We start from the raw sequence: 20,940 nt of genomic DNA, 5'->3' as shown, positions 1-20,940 counted from the left end.
ATATATTTCTTATTATGTCACAATATCACAAGTTCTATATAAAAATAACCCTAAGGTGTAATTAGTCATTATTATTGGATTCTTCAATTAAAACAGTGCTTTGTGGTCTAGGTGCTAATATGGGGTAGACTTTAAAAGCAGAATTAAATTACTTAGTAACTATGGTTACTGTCAGTTTGAAAATACATTTCCATTTTGACTTGTGGTCTCAGTATATGTGGTAAAAGAATTAGCCACAAACCAATGAAGAACATATAATGTGGTTTTCTCTAACTGGAAAATATTCAAAGATGTCCTACTTACCACTTACACATAGTTGCCATTTTCTTGTTTTCACGTTTGAATTCTTACTTAGCGCGAGGTTAACATACCTTATAACAAGTTCTCTGTTAAGATATTTACGTTTCATCTTATTACAGAAAGAATATAAGGTAACTATGTAAACATCTCAATTTAATGGCATAATTTAACTTAAGATACAGTGATATAAGAGAAATTTTACTGGTAAGAAATATAGCAATTTTAAAAGTGTCATTTGTATTCTTTAGAATGTGTCAAAGTCACATACCACAAATATCTTCTTTTTTTATTTAAATGGACACATAGTCTCACTTTGTCATCCAGGCTGGAGTGCAGTGGTGCAATGTTGGCTCGCTGCAGCCTCCATCTCCTAGGCTCAGGCAATCCTCAGCCTCCTGAGTAGCTGGGAGGACAGGTGCCCGCCACCACACCTGGCTAATTTTTGTATTTTTAGTAGAGACAGGGTTTCACCATGTTGGCCAGGCTAGTCTCAAACTCCTGACCTCAAGTGATCTGCCTGCCTCAGCCTCCCAAAGTGCTGGGATTACAGGTGTGAGCCACCATGCCTGGCCTCAGCCAGTATCTCTTAATTCAGAATAATTGTTGTTTAATGAGTCCTTCATTATGTGGGAAGCCATCTACTCTGTTTCTTATTTCATTTACTCATGATAACAACAACGTTATCATTCCTATACTGAGGATGAGTAAACTGAACTGTATAGAGCTTAAGTAACTTGCTGCAAGTCTTACAACTTATCAAGGGGCAGAGCTGGGATTTGAAGGTAGGTCTGTCTCTAAAACCCAAGCCCTGTGATTTTAGTTGCCATGACATATCCTCCTAGTCCTCTCCTGGTGTTCATAGTGATCTCACGCTGGTATGACGAAAGAGGTAACACAGAAAAAATGCACTGGAACTGAAAAACCTGAGCTGAACAGGAGGAGTTGCTCCTCACCCCTCCAATGACTATCAGCCTTAGAGAGATTCCTTGACCACTTGCTGAGGTTGTCTTGTTCTGATAGTAGCAATAAGTTTATATAAATTTTATAAAATATAGAATTTCTATAGTACTTAGATGCACACATGTGCTTATTGCTTGGTATTAATAGCATAAGGCTGGTTCCTTTTTTCTGCGTCTCAGCAAGCATGTTTCTTGGATTCCAAAAGATGTAAGTAGCTGGCAAGTTTAATGCTGGTGGGATATTTTGGGGCTAGAAAAATTTAGGAGTTGCTGAAAAGATATATAGTAGTAACAGGACTTGGTGGAGCCTTGGTGGAGGGACAGTGATTTTTAAGCTCTATATTCTCCACAAATCCAATCAAGGCAGTCCCCTGAGAGAGAGGGCAGTTGATGGTATTAGATTTAAAAAATCAGGTTAGAGTCTGCCTCAACAGCACAAACACTATAATTGGAACAAGGCAAAGAAGATGGCATGACCCCTGATCAAGGACGGCATGCAAATTTGTGAAGTATTTCCATTTGATACAAATAAGAATGTATATGGCTGAGCACAGTGGCCCATGCTTGTAATCCTCACGTGGGAGGATCCCTTGAGGCCAAGAGTTCGAGACCAGCCTGGGCAACATAGCGAGGCTGCATCTCTTAAAAAAAAAAAATTATTTTAAATAAAAAAATTAGTTGGGCCTGGTGGCACATGCCTGCAATCCCAGCTACTCAGGAGGCTGAGGTGGGAGGATCACTTGAGCCCAGGAAGTCAAGGCTGCAGTGAGCTATGATTGTGCCACTGCACTCAAACCTAGGTGACAGAGTGACACCCTGTCTCTAAAAAATAGAATAAAACAAGAATGTAGGCTACTTGGCTTCCCAGCATTGTTCAGACTTCAAGGTTATTTTCCTTCTAAAGTAGTATATCTATATCAAGTTAAGTTTCACGATGTAATACAATTAACTTAGGAGTCTGAAAGTAATACACCAAACAGGTAATAAAGACCTAGACCATTGCCATAGCTATCAAAACAGGGAAAAAAGATAACATAAGAAAATAATATTTTAATGCTTAAAAAATGCTTAACCTTCTTTAGTAATTGGTTGGCTCTTAAAGGTGACAAAGAGAAAGTTGTTAAAAATGGCAAACTGAGAAAGGTGGACTGCATGCCTTTGACAACAATGAAGATACTGGCAAGAAGTGCTGATTTGCATGGAAAGATAATTTAGTTGTTAGTTTTCTATAGTTCTGGTTCCAGTCAGACATCCAAATGAAGCTCCCAGTGAGGGCACAGGTATGTGGGAGACACACATGTGAAACAGCAGTTGAAGCTGAGAAGGGAGTGAGCCCAGAAAAAGGGGTCAGGGAAAAGGCAAACACACTAGGGCTGACCTTCAATGTGAGTGAACTCAGAGAGCAGGGAGAGAAACCCAGGTGGAAGGCTGGAGGGGGACATGTCACTAAGCAGGTGTGAGAGAGGAAGGCCCTCTAACCCAGAAGACAGGCTTTGGGTAGCAAGGGAAGTGAGAATTATAACCAATCAAGAGGGATAAATGCCTAAATGAGGATTCAAAGGACTTCACCTTGTAAAGGACACCATTTTAAAAGAGCAGTTTCAAGGAAAAGTAACGGCAAATATCACAATAAAAGGACTAAAGACTAAATGGGAATAAGTTGGATGTAGTTACTAAGGAGGTAGAAAATCTGAGAAGCTTAAGAACATGAAATAATGGAGTACGTAGTTCAAAGAAGGGCTCAAGAAATGGGAACTGAGGAAATTCTAGTGAAAATACTTCCATGTTACAAATGAATCTGATTACAGATTATGTTGTGTTTTGGAGTCTGAGGGGGGCCCTATTCATCTCTGCAGAAGAATGAGTGAACGAGGGGTGGGACAAGAGGCTAGGAGATTTGAGGACACTCCTGTGTTAGTCCGTTCTTGCCTTGCTACAAAGAAATATCTACACCAGGTGTGGTGGCTCACACCTCTAATCCCTGAACTTTGGGAGGCCAAGGCAAGAGGGTCACTTGAGCTCAGAGCTCGAGGCTGGCCTGGGCAATGTGGCGAAACCCTGTCTCCACAAAAAATTAGCTGAGAGTGGTGGTGCATGCCTGTAGTCCCAGCTACTCAGGAGGCTGAGGTGGGAGGATCTCCTGAGCCTGGGAGGTCAAGACTGCAGTGAGCTGTGGTCACACCACTGCACTCCAGCCTGGGTGACAGAGTGAGACCCTGTCATTTAAAAAAAAAAAAAAAAGAAAGAAAGAAAAGAAAAGAAATACCTGAGGCTCAGTAATTTATGAAGAAAAGAGTTTTATTTCAGCTCACAGTTCTGCAGGCTGTCCAGGAAGATCATGAACAAGACAGAGGGAGGGGGGATGTGCCACACTCTCTAAAATAACCAGATCTGCCTGAACTCAAGAGCGAGAAGTCACTCATTACTGCCAGGAGGGCAGCAAGCCATTCATGAAGGGTCTGCCTCCCAAGTCCTCACCTCCAACACTGGTGATTACATTTCGACATGAGATTTGGAGAGGATGAGGGTGGAAACAATATCAAATCTCTTCACAGAAATCAGAGGAGCAAAGAAGCATTCTCCAGCACTCCTTTCACCACTGCCTCCAACCCTCATCCACTAAAAACACCATGTGATTATTTAGGGGTAGAGATTTAAAAACAGAGGCTCAAACATTCTGTCCAAAGCCAGTGAAAACAATTTGAAACTCTGGCATTAACAGATATCATTTGGAATTCTACCAAGTTTATTGGGCTACTTGGAGATTCTCATTCAATTATAAATACTTAGATAAATATGCTTTGAAATGATACTTAACAGCCCTCTCTACTCCCCTATTCTAAACTAGATCTTTCCTCTTTATCTTTTCCATCCTCTTCCACAGTGCATGACTCCCTTTCCCCTCATCAAACCTGTCATTAGGTCCAGTCAGTTCTACACTCAAAATCCTTCATGGGTTGGGCGAGGTGGCTCATGCCTATAATCCCAGCACTTTGGGAGGCCAAGACGGGCAGATTGCTTGAGTTCAAGAGTTGGAGACTAGCCTGAGTATCATGGGAAAACCCCATCTCTGCACAAAATACAAAAATTAATTGGGCATGGTAGTACATGCCTGTGGTCCCGGCTACTCAGGAGGCTGGGGTGGGAGGATCACTCGAGCCCAGGAGGTCAATGTTGCAGTGAGCCAAGATGGCCCCACTGCACACCAACCTGGGTGACAGAGCCAGACCCTGTCTCAAAATCCTTCATATCCACCCCCATTGGCTTCTACCTGCTTCAGACTAATAATCCGATTCTGGATTATTGTATAGCCTTTTGATTTTTCCACTACCACCAACTTTCATTTCCCACCAATCCTCCGTAAAGGTGCTAGACAGCCCCAGAGACCCTCAAAATAGTGTGAATCTCACTATATGCACTCTCTTTTTATCACTTACGTGATACAGTCCTGATCCATCAGTAGCTCATGGAAGGTCTTCTGACAGGCCTGCTCCACTACAAGTTTCTTCTTGCATTTTCAGGATCCAGGCTATTGCACTTGTTGAACCTTCTCAGAAGTGTCATGTTTCATGTATTTGTTTCAGAACATGCTGGTTGTCTCTGTCCAGGAGGTTGGCCTTCCCCTACCCCATCGCAATCTCTCACCCCATCCTGACTCCTCCCCACCACTCCATCCTCACCCTATATCCTGATGGAAATGTCTGACTTCACAGTCCTTGCACTGAACCAAAATGCAGTGCTCCTTTCCAAAGGCAGCTATTCTGGCTATTCCAAGCTATGTCCAGTGCTGACTTCACTAATAGGCACAGTAGGCACGGTGGCTAGGGCCCACAATAATTTTAGGAGTCCATGAAAATGTTTAATTTTACTTAAAATCAGAAGAGAAAAATAACTGTTATGTTCATGTATATGCATGTATATGGCATGCATATGTATACATCTATGTATATGTGTGTATATTTTTGTGTATTTTATATATTTATATAATATATACACTCATTGTTTTTTTAATGGAGGAAAGGGTCCATGAAGGCAGAAGTGTTCAGGGCCCATTGAAGTCATACTGTGGCCCTTGTCAGATTTGAATTTATTTTTAAAAATTATGAAAATAAAATCAATTTTGAAATATTTTTCAATAAAAGGTTGCATGTTTGAAAGCAGGCTTAAAAAGTTAGCGTTTTTGTCCAGGCACAGTGGCTCATGCCTGTAATCCTAGCACTTTAGAAGGCTGAAATGCACAGATTGCTTGAGTCCAGGAGTTCGAGACCAGCCTGAGCAACACAGCAAGACCCTGTCTCTACTGTTTAGAAAGTTAAATTTCAATTTTTTGTTTTTGTTTTTGTTTTTGAGACGGAGTCTCGCTCTGTCGCCCATGCTGGAGTGCAGTGGTGCGATCTTGGCTCACTGCAAGCTCCGCCTCCTGGGTTCACGCCATTCTCCTGCCTCAGCCTCCTGAGTAGCTGGGACTACAGGCGTCCGCCACCACACCCAGCTAATTTCTTTTTGCATTTTTGGTAGAGATGGGGTTTCACCATGTTAGCCAGGATAGTCTCGATCTCCTGACCTTGTGATCCACCTGCCTCGGCCTCCTAAAGTGCTGGGATTACAGGCGTGAGCCATAAATTTTAATTTTTTTAAAAAAGGTAACATTTTAAAAATCTGGAATAATTAATTCAAACTTTTTTTCTTTTCTTTTTTTTTTTTTTTTTGAGACAGAGTCTCACTCTGTTGCCCAGGCTGGAGTGCAATGGCATGTCCTTGGCTCACTGCAGCCTCTTCCTCCCGGGTTCCAGCAATTCTCCTGCCTCAGCCTCCCAAGTAACTGAGATTACAGGCACATGCCACCAATTTTTGTATTTTTTTAATAGAGACAGGGTTTCACCATGTTGGCCAGGCTGGTCTCGAACTCCTGACCTCAGGTGATCCACCCTCTGCCTTGGTCTCCCAAAGTGCTAGGATTACAGGTGTGAGCCACCATGCCCAGCCAATTAATTCAAACTAAATACAATTTATGATTATCTTTTTTTTTTTTTTTTTAAGTTTAGAGACAGAAGAAGAGCAACAGTATCTCACCTCAAGCTATATTAACATCTCCACTGATTCATTACAAGGTGGCAAGAAGTACTTGGTTTGGGTCCAAGCAGCAAACGCACTAGGCATGGAAGAGTCAAAACAACTGCAAATTCACCTGGATGATATAGGTAAAGAATAAGAAATTCTGTAATGTCTTTAATAATAACCAGTTTGTGCTGACCTAGTCAAATGAGGTCTAGATCTGAAAGAAGTTCCCCTAAGGTTCCTGCAGAGCATGATAAAAGAAACAGAAATTACCCATAATTCTACTTGCCCAAGGCAACTTAGAGATGAGTAGTGCTGCTGCCATTTTGTTGTATATCCTTCCAGTCTTATTTCTAAATTGTTGTATGTGGCTGGGCCCAGTGGCTCACACCTGTAATCCCAGCATCTTGGGAGGTCGAGGTGGGTGATCACTTGAGGTCAGGATTTCGAAATAAATTCAGGTACAGAAAGTGCTGTGCTTTCTGCCTGCCATTTTGAATATTAATTCTCCCCATTATATAAATATGGATAAATATGTGTGGGAAAGATGCTAAAAGGCTATAATCTCTCTTTTATTTCAATACGAGTAGAATTTAAAAATATGACATCTATAATAAAATTGATACTTTTTTTTTTTTTGAGACGGAGTCTCGCTCTGTCCCCTAGGCTGGAGTGCAGTGGCGCGATCTCGGCTCACTGCAAGCTCCGCCTCCCGGGTTCACTCCATTCTCCTGCCTCAGCCTCCCGGGTAGCTGGGACTACAGGCGCCAGCCACCTCGCCCGGCTAATTTTTTGTATTTTTAGTAGAGACGGGGTTTCACCATGTTAACCAGGATGGTGTCAATCTCCTGACCTCGTTATCGGCCCGCCTCGACTTCCCGATACTTTTTTAAAATGTAAAATCTGGTGGAAATACGTGAAACCTAATCAGTAAGAATAAAAATTCAACATCTGAGTCTAGTGTAACAAACTAAATATTCAAGTATGTGTTATATAATAAATGCCAGTTTGCAAAAATATGAACTCATTCAAACCTAAAGACTTAAATCTGGATTGCACTGACCTGCTTTATGCTGTGATTCTTACTGTGCTATCTGCATTTCTCATAAGACTAAACAGATTTTTACTTTCTCCTCAGAATAATTCTTTTGCCAAAAGGGTCCTAGAATGCTTGTGCTGCTGTAACAGTGGCCAAGCCAAACTCAGAGGTGGAGGTAGGTGACAGGAGGAGGTGGGAAATTTATGCCCTTGAGGGTGCTTAAAATGGTCCTAAGCAATTTCAGAGCCCCAGGGATCCATGCCCTTGACTCAAGAATCTCAATACTGATTTTTTTTTTTTTTTCGGGGTTGGGGTTGGGCAGAGTCTTGCTCTGTCACCCAGGCTGGAGTGCAGTGGCATGATCTCAACTCACTGCAACCTCCACTTCTTGGATTCAAGTGATTCTTGTGCTTCAGCCTCCCAAGTAACTGGGATTACAGGCGTCTGCCACAACACCTGGCTAAGTTTTGTATTTTTAGTAGAGACAGGTGTTTCACTATGTTGGCCAGGCTGGTCTTGAACTCCTGACCTCAAATGATCTGCCCACCTTGGCCTCCCCAAAGTGTTGGGATTACAGGTGTGAGCCACTGCGTCCAGCCTGAATACTGATTCTTATACAAGAAGCTTGCACTAGCAAAAGGAAATCAGCTATGGAATTCAGATGATAAAAGTTGAGTACAGTAAACTTGTTAACTAAATTAAAGCTCCTGCTACTTCTATGCCAGATATAGCCCCCCAAATTTTATTACAGGACTGTGTTACTAGACAGCAAATCCTTAATTTTTATTTTTCTCTGTAAATCATCTACCTTTGCACATAATTTTAGATAATAATAGTATAATAGTCATTGTAGTAAAACAATAATTTTCTTAAAGAAAGCTTTATAAATCTAGAATAAATGAAAATAAACTAATTCATAGAGAATATTAACCTGTAATAGTGGTCTCTAAAACCATGCCTACAGGCCCTTGAGTTCTTTGTTAAATAGTACAGCTAGCAAATTCATAGGTTTTCATTGTTCCTTAGGGGAGAAATGGAAAGTGTTAATGATTCTATTCTGTTCAGACAAAACAAACTTACAAGTATTTACACAGTTTAGAAACATAGAGATTCCAACTATATACCTCCTACTGTAACAAAACAACTAATAAAATAACCAATCAGAATTTCAGTTCCTTATTTGAAGGTTATTATTATACAACATGCCAACAATTTACAAAGCCTTAGAGTCTTATGAGATCTGCTTTCTTCAAATAAAATTTCAAGGAAGGAAGATTTATTTTAAAGGAGAACGAAACAAGTTAGCAATAGATATAAATATTCATGTTTCCCTAATACACAAGAGAAGGAGATTATTGTTATAAAAGATCTGAATTGAACATCCATCTTTCTTTCTTTCTTTTTCTTTCTCTCTCTTTCTTTCTTTCTTTTTCTTTCTCTCTTTCTGTCTCTTCCTTTGTTTCTCTCTTCCTTCCTCCCTTCCATTCCTTTCTCTTCCTTTCTTTCTTTTTTGACAGAGTCTCGCTCTGCCACCCAGGCTAGAGTGCAGTGGCATGATCTCAGCTCACCGTAACTTCTGCCTCCCGGGTTCAAGCGATCCTCCTGCCTCAGCCTCCTGAGTAGCTGGGATTGGCATGCACCACCACACTGGGCTAATTTTTTCTATTTTTAGTAGAGACAGGGTTTTGCCATGACGGCCAGGCTGGTCTCAAACTCCCAACCTTAAGTGATCTGCCCGCCTCGGCCTCCCAAAATGCTGGGAATACAGACATGAGCCACCATGCCCAGTCTTTCTTTCTTTCTTTTTTTTGAGACAAGCTCTCATTCTGTCGTCCAAGGTGGAGTACAGTTGCACCATCATGGCTCACTGCAACCTTGAACTCCTGTGCTCAAGTGACCCTCCCATCTCAGCCTCCTGAGTAGTTGGAATTTCAGGCACACATCACCACACCTGGCTCAATTTAACATCTTTTCAAATCTGATCATCTGAACTAAATTTGGGTGCATATCATCTCTCTCTGAACAGATGCAGGGAAGAGGGGATAGCTCCTTTATCTCATTTTTATACTCTTTTGTTAACAAGGCTAGGCTCTGGAATTTTATTAGTTAGGATAAGGGAGTGGAAGGTGGGGGAAAGACAGGACTATTAGAGTTCAGTTTTTGTTTTTTTTTTAATGGGGAATGGGCTGAATAGAATTTTCCTTAAAAGCAGTTTTCTTCTATATAACAAATTAGCGAATAAGAAAATGTTCATTAATTGTTCATTAGACCATGAATTGTATTTTATTTCTTTACTTTGAGCTTTTTCATGTCTAGATATTGATGAAAAGATGCCAGTTTCTCCCTAGGCAAGTTTTAAACAGCCAGGTCTTTTTTTTTTTTTTTTTTTTCTAGTGATACCTTCTGCATCCATCATTTCCAGAGCTGAGACTATAAATGCTACGGTGCCCAAGACCATAATTTATTGGGATAGTCAAACAACAATTGAAAAGGTTTCCTGTGAAATGAGATACAAGGCTACAACAAACCAAACTTGGAATGTAAGCTCAACTTTCATTATTCTTTAGCATGTGAATGAATGATTTAAAAGCCAACCATCAGTGGCTACAGTGGACTTATTATGTCTATTTTACATGTTTTTAATCTGATTGTTTGCATGATATTCAAGCCACTTTAGTTGTTGTTTTATAAAATAATTTCAGCTTTTATTTTAGATTCAGGGGCACATGCGCAGGTTTGTTACCTGGATATATCGCGTGGTACTGAGGTTTGGGGTATGATTGATCCTGTTACCCAGGTGCTGAGCATAGTTACCAATAATTAGTGTTTCAACCCTTGCCGTCCTACCTTCCTCCGCACTCTAGTGTGGTCCCCAGTGTCTATTATTGCCGTCTTTATGTCCATGAGTACCTGATATGGTTTGGCTGCATCCCCACCAAATCTCAACTTGAATTGTGCCTCCCAGAATTCCCACGTGTTGTGGGAGGGACCCAGGGGGAGGTAATTGAATCATGGAGGCCAGTCTTTCCCATGCTATTCTCGTGGTAGTGAATAAGTCTCACGAGATCTGATGCGTTTATCAGAGGTTTCCGCTTTTGCTTCTTCCTCATTTTCTCTTGCCACCACTACGTGAGAAGAGCCTTTTGCCTCCCACCATGATTCTGAAGCCTTACCAGCCATGTGGAACTGTAAGTCCAATTAAACCTCTTTTTCTTCCTAGTCTTGGGTATGTCTTTATCATTAGCATGAAAATGGGTTAATACAGTAAATTGGTACCAGTAGAGTGGGGCATTGCTTAAAAGATACCCGAAAATGTGGAAGCAACTTTGGAACTGGGTAATAGGCAGAAATTGGAACAGTTTGAAGGGCTCAGAAGAAGACAGGAAAATGTGGGAAATTTGGAACTTCCTGGAGACTTGTTGAATGGCTTTGCCCGAAATGCTGATAGCAATATGGACAATAAAATCTAGGCTAAGGTGGTCTCAGATGGAGATGAGGAACTTGTTAGGAACTGGAGGAAAGGTGACTCTTGTTATGTTTTAGCAAAGAGACTGGCAGCATTTTGCCCCTGCCCTAGAGATTTGTGAAACTTTGAACTCGAAAGATGATTTAGGGTATCTGGTAGAAGAAATTTCTAAGCAGCAAAGCATTCAAGAAGTGATTTGGGTACTATTAAAGGCATTCAGTTTTAAAAGGGAAACAGAACATAAAAGTTCAGAAAATTTGTGGCCTGACTATGCAATAGAAAAGAAAAACCCATTTTTTGGGGAGAAATTCAAGCCAGCTGCAGAAGTTTGCCTAAGTAGCAAGGAGCCTAATGTTAATCCCCAAGACCATGGGGGAAATGTCTCCAGGCCATATCAGAGACCTTCACAGCAGCCCCTCTCAGCACGGGCTTGGAGGCCCAGGAGAAAAAAGTGGTTTCATGGGCTGGGCCCAGGGTCACTGTGCTGTGTGCAGCTTAGGGACTTGGTGCCCTGTGTCCCAGCTGCTCCAACCATGGCTCAAAGGGGCCAACATCCAGCTTGGGCTGTGGCTTCAGAAGGTGGAAGCCCCAAGCTTTGACAGCTTCCACATGGTGTTGAGCCTGTGGGTGCACAGAAGTCAAGAATTGAGGTTTGGGAACCTCCACCTCAATTTCAGAAGATGTATGGAAATGCCTGGATGGCCAGGTGAAAGTTTGCTGCAGGGGCGGGGCCCTCATGGAGAACCTCTGGCAGGGCAGTGTGGAAGCAAAATGTGGGGTCTGAGCCTCCACACAGAGTCCCTAGTGGGGCATTGCCTAGTGGAGCTGTGAGAAGAGGGCCACCATCCTCCAGATTCCAGAATGGTAGATCCACCAACAGCTTGAACCATGCACCTGGAAAAGTTGCAGACACTCAATGCCAGCCCATGAAAGCAGCTGGGAGGGAGACTGTACCCTGCAAAGTCACAGGGGTGGAGCTGCCCAAGACCATGGGAACCCACCTCTTTTATCAGCGTAACCTGGATGAGAGACATGGAATAAAAGAAGATCATTTGGGAGCTTTAAAGTTACTCTGCTGGATTTCGGACTTGCATGGGCCCTGTAACCCCTTTGTTTTGGCCAATTTCTCCCATTTGGAATGGCTGTATTACCCAATACCTGTACCCTCATTGTATCTAGGAAGTAACTAACTTGCTTTTGATTTTATAGGCTCATAGGTGGAAGGGACTTGCCTTGTCTCAGATGAGACTTTGGACTGTGGACTTTTGGGTTAATGCTGAAATGAGTTATGACTTTGGGGGACTATTGGGAAGGCATAGTTGGTTTTGAAATGTGAGGACATGAATTTGGAGGGGCCAGGGATGGAATGACATGGTTTGGCTGTGCCCCCACCAAATGTCAACTTGAATTGTATCTCCCAGAATTCCCACATGTTGTGGGAGGGACCCAGGGGAGGTAATTGAATCATGGGAGCCAGTCTTTCCCGTACTATTCTCATGATAGTGAATAAGTCTCATGAGATCTGATGCATTTATCAGGGGTTTCCGCTTTTGCTTTTTCCACATTTTCTCTTGCTGCTGCCATGTAAGTAGTGCCTTTCACCACCCACCATCATTCTGAGGCCTCTCCAGCCATATGGAGCTATAAGTCCAATTAAACCTCTTTTTATTCCCAGTCTCCAGTGTGTCTTTATCAACAGCATGAAAACAGATTAATGCAGTACCCAGTGTTTAGCTCCCACTCATAAGTGAGAACATGTGGTATTTGATTTTCTGTTCCTGTGTTAATTCGCTTAGGAAAACCACTCTAGCTTTAATAATGATTATTGCATGCTTGCAAACAGAGAGCTGTTTCCTCAAACGATCCACTTGCCTTTTATTAGTTGCTAAACAGACAAAGCTCCAACTAAGAGGAATCTAATTAGCTATTTGTAATTCAGTGTCTCCTAGGGTGAAATTTATATCAGTGATCATGGATAAAAAATTTAAGTATTCTGTGCTGAAATTTGACAGGCATCCAGGGAAACAAAAATTGTTCGGAAAGGAGAACTAAGATTTATGAATGTTTCTTTTTAAGTGAAAAGTGTATAGTTCAGAGTGTAATATTTATTACCAGTATAGGCCTGAGTCTTAGGTGAGCTTAAAATGATGATAATCTGAGTAAAGATGAGTTTTAAAAAGTGAACGTCTAGAGAAACAAACTAACCATCCTTAAATGCCAAGGATAAATTATCTAGTGTCTTAAGAAAGGCATAGCTGCAAGGTTCATTAATAAAGTCATATCAGATAACAGCACCTGGGAACAACGTAATAAAAACTCAGTAATTTCAACTGTGGAGGAACACTAGCCTGATTTAGGAAGAAGTTCCAATTTTGATATATTATTTTTAAGTGTAACAAACTGCTATTTAGTCCAACTAATTAAGAAATAGTTTCTGGCCGTTTTTTTTTTCCTTCAGATACTTTTTTAAGGTTTTTTTTTTTTAGAGATAGGCTCTCACTTCATCACCCAGGCTGAAGTTCAGTGGTGCAATCATAGCTCACTGCAGCCACAAACTCTTGGGCTCAAGTGATCCTCCCGCCTTAGCCTCCCAAATAGCTGGGACTACAGTCACTCACCACTGTGCCTGGCTAATTTATTTTTATTTTTATTTTTTGTAGGATCTTGCCATGTTGTCCAGGCTGGTCTCGAACTAGCCTCAAATAATCTTCCCCCTAGCTTTCTCGTCAGCCTCCCAAAGTGCTAGGATTACAAGCATGAGCCACAGCACCTGGCCTGGCTTTTCTTAATTAACAGTTATGTATCAGCTGTGAAATTACCAGTTTTCAGAGAGTTAAATAAAATGATATATATTTAACACTAAAAAACATTAAACATAACTTAATTTTTCTTTGGTGCTAAGCATGATTCCGAATCCTTTTACTGTTTAAGACTGATTCTGAATATCAGTTTTGCTATAGAGTAATATATCTTAAAAGTATCAAGAAGATGAGGGTAAAACTATACTAATTTTATTATATACCCTAAAAATTACTCATTAAGAATAAATTCCTTATGTCAACTTGTTTACCTTTGTTCACTCAAATCATAAATGTGAACTTTATGGTCGTTTGCATTACACTTAAATGGGATCCATGTTCTGCATCATTTGATTGATAATCAAGTGAAGATCCTGCTGAATTCCTTTTGCATATGCAGAATTTAGATAAATTTCGAAGCAACACAAGTACAATTCTCAAGTCTTAGATTCTGAATTAATGGAGTTTTATCCTAATAAGACACCTGGGGTCCTTGTATAGTATCACAGTCATAGAATGATATTAAAGAATACTGAGTTTCTTAGGCCGGCTGCAGTGGCTCATGCCTGTAACCCCAGCACTTTGGGAGGCCAAGGCAGGCGGATCACCTGAGCTCAGGGATTGAAGACCAGACTGGCCATCATGGCAAAACCCCGTCTCTACTGAAAATACAAAAAATTTAGCCGAGCATGGTGGTGTGTGCCTGTAATCCCAGCTACTCAGAAGGCTGAGGCAGGAGAATCGCTTGAATCTGGGAGGTGGAGGTTGCAGCGAGCCAAGATGGAGCCACTGCACTCCAGCCTGGGTGACAGAGTGAGACTCTGTCTCCAGAGGAAAAAAAAAAAAAAAAAAGGATACCAAATCCTCTTACTTCATGTAAATAGGAGTATGTAACAGACTAGAAAAAATGTTTAGAAAATATAAAGGAATTATATTACCAGTGTCTCTGAATAAGTTTTCAGAAACCAACTGTTTTCTGGTTGAAACTCTTATTCTCTGCTCCCCCTGGTGGTGCTACATAGGCCATCTTGGTAACAGGTACGTTGAGCTCACTTTTCAAAACTTTCTCTTTATCAGAAGTGGCAAATAGAATAGAAAGAATATTTATTATCTCATATGCTCTTCATAACAATCCTTTGTGATAGGTAGTATTAGCTCCATTATATAAATAGGGAAATAGAGTTTGAAAGAGGTCAAGCCAGATTTTTTTGAACTTATACCGTCAGTAACTAAGTGCCTCTCACAGACTCTACATCACTTTAAAGACCAAATAAATATTTAGAAAATGAAAAGACAGGTTTCAATCCAAAGCCAGGTTCTGTCTCCTCCACCATTATTTTTTTCAAAAAGTTTTTTTAAACTCATGACTCCCTCAATCTACCATGCTTCCTTTAAACACAACCACTAACACAGAAAAAGTGAATTACCATTTCTATCTAGGTCATTCAAGCCAAGTCACTGCAGCCAGAATGAAGCTTTGTTTACATTTGCTACTGTCAATTTCATCTGGGTCATGCATGAAGTGTTGTCTCTGCATGTCTGTAGGAAGACAGGAAAGTCAGAGTCAAGAGGAGTGGGAGGATACCAAAGATTACAGGTCTCTTCTACCACTTCAGCCCCGTGGTGACATTGCCTCCATTAGATATTGCTGGAGGTGGGGAGTTTACTTCAAAGTGGCAGGAAAGCCTTGTGGCCAAGAGCACAGGCTCTAGAGTTCAAAGCCTGGCTCTGCTACTTTCTAGTCATGCAATCTTTTTTTTTTTTTCCTTTTGAAACAGGGTCTTGCTCTACTGCCCAGGCTGGAGCGCAGTGGTGCAATCTCAGCTCACTGCAGCCTTGACCTCCTGGACTCAAGCAATCCTCCTGCCTCAGTCTCCCAAGTAGCTGACCATAGGAGAGTGCCACCATGCCCAGCTAAATTTTAAAAATTTTTCTGTAGAGACAGGGTTGTGTCATGTTGCTCAGGCTAGTGTCAAGGTCTCTAACTGCTGAGCTCAAGCAACCATCCCGCCTCAGCCTCCCAAAGTGCTGGTATTACAGGCATGAGCCACTGCTCCTGGCTGAGTCATGCAATCTTTTTTTTTTTTTTTCTTTTTAGACAGAGTCTCACTGTGTTGCCCAGGCTGAAGTGCAGTGGCGTGATCTTGGCTCACTGCAACCTCCACTTCCCAGGTTCAAGCGATTCTCCTGACTCAGCCTCCCTAGTAGCTGGGATTACAGGCATCGGGCACCACGTCTGGCTTCTTTTTCTATTTTTAGTAGAGATGGGGTTTCACCATCTCTGATCCCAAGTGATCTGCCTGTCTCGGCCTCCCAAAATGCTGAGATTACAGGTGTGAGCCACTGCACTTGGCCTAGTCATGCAATCTTGAGCATGTTTCTTATCTTCTCTGTGCCTCATTATTCCCATACATAACATGGGGATAAGATAAGCACTTATATCATGTGTTTGTTGCGGGAAAGGAGATCCAATGATGTAAGAAGTTAGCTACAAGCCTGGAATAGTGTAATTGTTCACTAAAGGCTAGCTAGTAATGTTACTCTCTAGCCTCTAGGGGAGCCATGCAGCAGGGATAGTAGAGCAAAGGAATCCACCTGAAAGTCACGGTATTGAGGGTGCTTTTCAGCCCCTTTAGCTAAGGTACATACAGACTGTGAAGTATCTAAGGGAATTAGGCTGACGAGGCAAGGAGAATATGTGCCACGCAGCAGTCCATGTTTCAGGCAATGATGGATGGCATATATGATGGTGGTCCCATAAACTTATCATGCAGCTGAAAAATTTCTGTCACCTAGTGATTTATATTACAATTGCCTGCAGGATTCAGTACAGTAACATGCTTTATAGGTTTGTAGCCTAGAAGCAATAGGCTATACCATATAGCCTAGGTGTGTAGTAGGCTATACCACCCAGGTTTGTGTAATTACAATCTATGATGTTCATACAATGATGAAATCGCTTAACGATGCATTTCTCAGAATGTATCTCTGTCGTTAAGTGACACATGACTCTAGTTATCTCTTGAAAGATGGTTCCAGGTCAAAGCTTCAGATTTTGTCTCTGGAGACACAGCTGCCTCTGGGAGAACATTTACAAACATCTTGCTCCCACCTCATTCACCTCTCCTCTCTCCCTTCTGAATTCCCTAGCAGTCTAGCTTAGACCAGGTTGGAACATATACAGATTTTAGTAAAGGCTCAGAGATAGCAAGAAGAAAATAAATCTCAGCTGGGAGAGGTGGTACAAGCCTATATTCAGCTACCTGAGAGACTGAGGCAGGAAGAACACTTGAGCCAGGGTTTTGAGGCTGTAATGCACTATGATCCCGCCAGGAATAGCCACTGCACTGCAGCCTGGGCAATATAGTGAGACCCCCATCTCTACAAAAAGAAAGAAAATAAACATCTCAGAGAAAAACCACCTACTATGTAATCTTGATTACAAAATATAACTAGCTTTTCAAAGTTGGTTTGAAACCTGTCTTTTCATTTTCTAAATATTTATGTGGTCTTTAAAGTGATGTAGAGTCTGTGAGAGGCACTTAGTTACTGACGGTGTAAGTTCAAAAAAATCTGGCTTGACCTCTTTCAAACTCTATTTCCCTATTTATGTAATGGAGCTAATACTACCTATCACAAAAGATTGTTATGAAGAGCATATGAGATAACAAATATTATTTCAGTTCCATTTGCCACTTCTGACAAAGAGAAGGTTTTGAAAAGTGAGCTCAAATGTACCTATTACCAAGATGGCCTATGTAGCACCACCAGGGGGAGCAGAGAATAAGAGTTTCAACCAGAAAACAGTTGGTTTCTGAAAACTTATTCAGAGACACTGGTAATATAATTCCTTCCTATTTTCTAAACATTTTTCTAGTCTATTACATACTCCTATTTACATGAAATAAGAGGGATTGGTATATCGGCTATCTACTGCTACAATTGAGGGAAGAGAGAGACCCTCTCATATTGTTTTATATTGTTTTATACTCAGTACCTGTTTTAAGAAAAAACAACAAGGAAGTAAAAGCAAAGACAGGCAGCCCGGCACCAGGCCCGAAACCAGGCCTGGGCCTGCCTGGCCAAAACCCAATAGTTAAAAATCAACTCATAACTTAGAAACTGATGTTATTCATAGATTCCAGACATTATATAGAAGAACATTGTGAAACTCCCTGCCCTGTTTTGCTTCTCTCTGACCACTGGTGCATGCAGCCTCTGTCACGTACTGCCTGCTTGCTCAAATCAATCACGACCCTTTCATGTGAAATCTTTAGTGTTGTGAGCCCTTAAAAAGGACAGAAATTGTGCATTCGGGGAGCTCGGATTTTAAGGCAGTAGCTTGCCAATGCTCCCAGCTGAATAAAGCCCTTCCTTCTACAACTCGGTGTCTGAGAGGTTTCGTCTGCGGCTCGTCCTGCTACACAATAATGTGTAACAAACTGCCACAAAAACTGAAGGGACATATAACAATAAACATTTATTTCTCAATGTCAGTGGGGTCCAGCTGGTCTAAGTTGAGCTTTGCTGGGATTGGGCATGTGTTTGCAGCTCAGCTGGCTCACTCCTATGTCTTTGCATGAGCTCTCTTCTACATGTCTCCCGGTCCTCTTTCTGCCATCAACAGGCTAGCCTGGGCATGTCCTTATGGTGATGGCAGAGGGCAAGAGTACCTAAGGCCCAATCTCTCCAGTGTCTTTCAATCCTCTGCTTATATCAGGCTCACCAATGTCTGTTGGCTCAAAGCAAGCCACATGGACAAACCAGAGCCAGAATTGGAGAACGTTCAAATGGCTCATGGTAAAGAGCCAGGATATAGGGCAGGGAAATTACCTGGGCATTATTGCAATCCACCTCAAAATGTCATCAAGACTCTCCACCTGCTGCTGGAACCAGTTTGTGCGAGGAGAAGAAGATGGTAGCATCTTTCCAAACAACAAAGACCAAGAACCTTGGCAGTCTTCATCCTACTCTAGCATTTGACACTGTTGACCACTTAGTCCTGAAAATGTCTATCCTCTTGGTTTTCCCATTTCAAGAATGTGTTAGTCTTCTATCAATATTTCTGGATGCCCTTTCCTTTGTAAATTATTTTTTCTGCCAATTCCCTAAACATTGACATTCCCTTCATACCTACCATCTCACTGTCTCCTCTCTTTCTTACTCCTTTCACCTATTCCCAAGGCCTCAGTTACATCTGTATGTAGGCTAGAACTTGGAGCCCTCCCAACTCTCACAAAAGTCAGACCTATATTTCTAACTATTTGTTGGTATCTTTATGGGCTGTGTCCTAGGCCCCTCAAATTCATGTCAAAAATTGAGCTCCCAGTTGCGAACGGCAATCCACATCTACTTCCGTATACTCTGTTTCAGGGCATTTGCCACATTGTGTATACTTGCCTGTTTACACTTCTATTTCTCTACTCTTTAACTGTGAACTCATGGAAGGCAGAGATGTGCCATGATCATTTTTTGCATCTCCATTGATTTTTATAATGTCAAGTTCATGTGGATAATATTTTGAAACATTAGCTATTACTATTATTATTATTATTTGTCTAATGGTGTCCAGCTTTAGTGACAGAGGCAGGGAAATCTTAGCTATGTGTTCAAGTAAGTGGATTGTTGGTGACTCATTTCTCTAATTAAGCTACACCAGGGTCTCAGCAAACTTTTTATTCAAGGGCCAAATGGTAAACATTTTAGCCTTTGCAGAACATAAGATTTCTGTCTCAACTACTCAACTCTGTGTTTGTAGCGTGAAAGCAGTCATAGACAATTATGTAAATGAATGGGCATAGTCTGTTCCAATTAAAATTTCATTTTTGGACACTGAAATTTGAATTTCACATAATTTCCATGCATCATGAAATAGTCTTTTTTTAAAAAAAATTTCTTTCAACCATTTAAAAATGAGAAAACCATTCTTAACTTAGGCTGCACAAAACCAAGTATTTATTCTTTTCTTGAAAGGGCTGATAGAACAGCATACAGATAGCAAAGACAAATCCTTGGCTTTGGCATTTCCAAGTCTGAAGGTTGGTATAAGACAGAAAATGTGGAAAAATGTATGATTAGTCACAAATAAGTTTCTCCATCACCACCCCATTTCCCTCCTCTACCAAACACTAGATAAAAATTACTTGGGCAGAAAGAGGAGGAGGTTGTAGGGTAAAGGGAGAAACCAAGGGTTTAGACACTGGTGGGTTACCAAGGACCCTCTCATCCAGTGCCATGTCCCATATTGATAGTTGGGGAAGGTAGGGATTATAGAACTCTAACTAGGTTGGAGATTTTTCTTCCCTCCACCCAAGGATGTTCCCAGGAACTTATATTTAACGTAAGAAAAGAGATCTCAAACCGAAGAACATTACGTTTCAATGACCCCTAACCTTCAGAGTTGAGGCTCTAAGTAGAAATGGACTTATTTCAAAATTTCTTGCACTCTTGAAATTATATTATTTACAGAGGCACTCAATTAAGTCCAGCTCTTTCAATGTTCATTTTAGCCTCCAAAGATATCATCCTGAGGTATCATGTTGTACTTGCAGGGCCCTAAGCAGCCACCTGGTTTGCCTCATGGTTTAAACAACTGATAACAGTTCCATAACATTCTTCTTACTATTTCGGAATTCTGGCTATACTTTCGGGTATTTCTTTCCTTTAAGAGGATTATCTATAAATGTAATGGCAGGAAACATATTGGAGACTAACAGCTTCCTTACAAGAGACACTAATATGAAGCAGAGTACATTTGAAAGTCAAATCTTTGGCACAGTGAGTAAAATTTCTCTAGATCCCAGGAGACCTCAGACACTCTCCAGTTATATTAACATTGCAGAAAATTTCCAGGGCCATGAATAGAGACATGGCTTATGGAAACTCTGAAAGATATCTTTCATGCAGAGTTTGAAAAATATCATTCAGAGTTTCCATAAGACATGTCTCAATAGACAAAACTATTCTAGGGCAGATGACATCCCCCAAACAAATATTTTCAGGAATTTTACATTTTCAGTGCATTGCAAGTTTTAAGGATTAATGTTAAGGTTGGGTTTTAAATGGAAGTATCCCTGAATGAGGTTGATACCTCATTCTTTTTTTTTTTAATCTCAATCGTTCTAAATTTTTCTTTCATGAGTATCTGATAACTGCTTTCACCTAGTTGTTGCATAAATGCATTTCTAGACATATTGACATATTTTATGTCTGCCTTTCAATCATGCTTCACTTTTTCCAGTAAATCAGTTACTAGAACATACTGAAGATGCTGTACAAATGCCTTGGTTTCTTTCTGCCAACTGAAACAGTTTGTTTGGG

General features: G+C 41.1%; 1 protein-coding gene and 1 non-coding gene across 9 annotated transcripts in view; both read left to right on the top strand.

The window, feature by feature from the left end:
- The window catches only part of IL23R (interleukin 23 receptor), a 141,885-nt gene that overhangs the window by 28,179 nt on the left and 92,766 nt on the right, over positions 1-20,940 (top strand). For all 8 annotated transcript variants that reach the window (XR_010124293.1, XM_054483624.2, XM_054483653.2 and 5 more), the window contains 2 exons: positions 6,300-6,460; positions 9,751-9,896. Coding sequence is in view for 7 of the 8 variants with exons in the window: in XM_054483624.2 (XP_054339599.1) it covers positions 6,300-6,460; positions 9,751-9,896 (307 nt within the window). In the remaining variant the exon portion in view is untranslated. The remainder of the gene's footprint in view (positions 1-6,299; positions 6,461-9,750; positions 9,897-20,940) is intronic.
- On the top strand, positions 1,680-1,783 carry LOC129023437 (U6 spliceosomal RNA). Its single transcript, XR_008496805.1, has one exon. It is a non-coding gene; the product is annotated as a U6 spliceosomal RNA (small nuclear RNA).

Source organism: Pongo pygmaeus, chromosome 1 (assembly GCF_028885625.2).
Source record: "Pongo pygmaeus isolate AG05252 chromosome 1, NHGRI_mPonPyg2-v2.0_pri, whole genome shotgun sequence".
In the NCBI taxonomy this organism is placed as follows: domain Eukaryota; kingdom Metazoa; phylum Chordata; class Mammalia; order Primates; family Hominidae; genus Pongo; species Pongo pygmaeus.
Note: the sequence above shows the minus strand (reverse complement) of the source record. Positions and strands in the feature narration are given on the sequence as shown.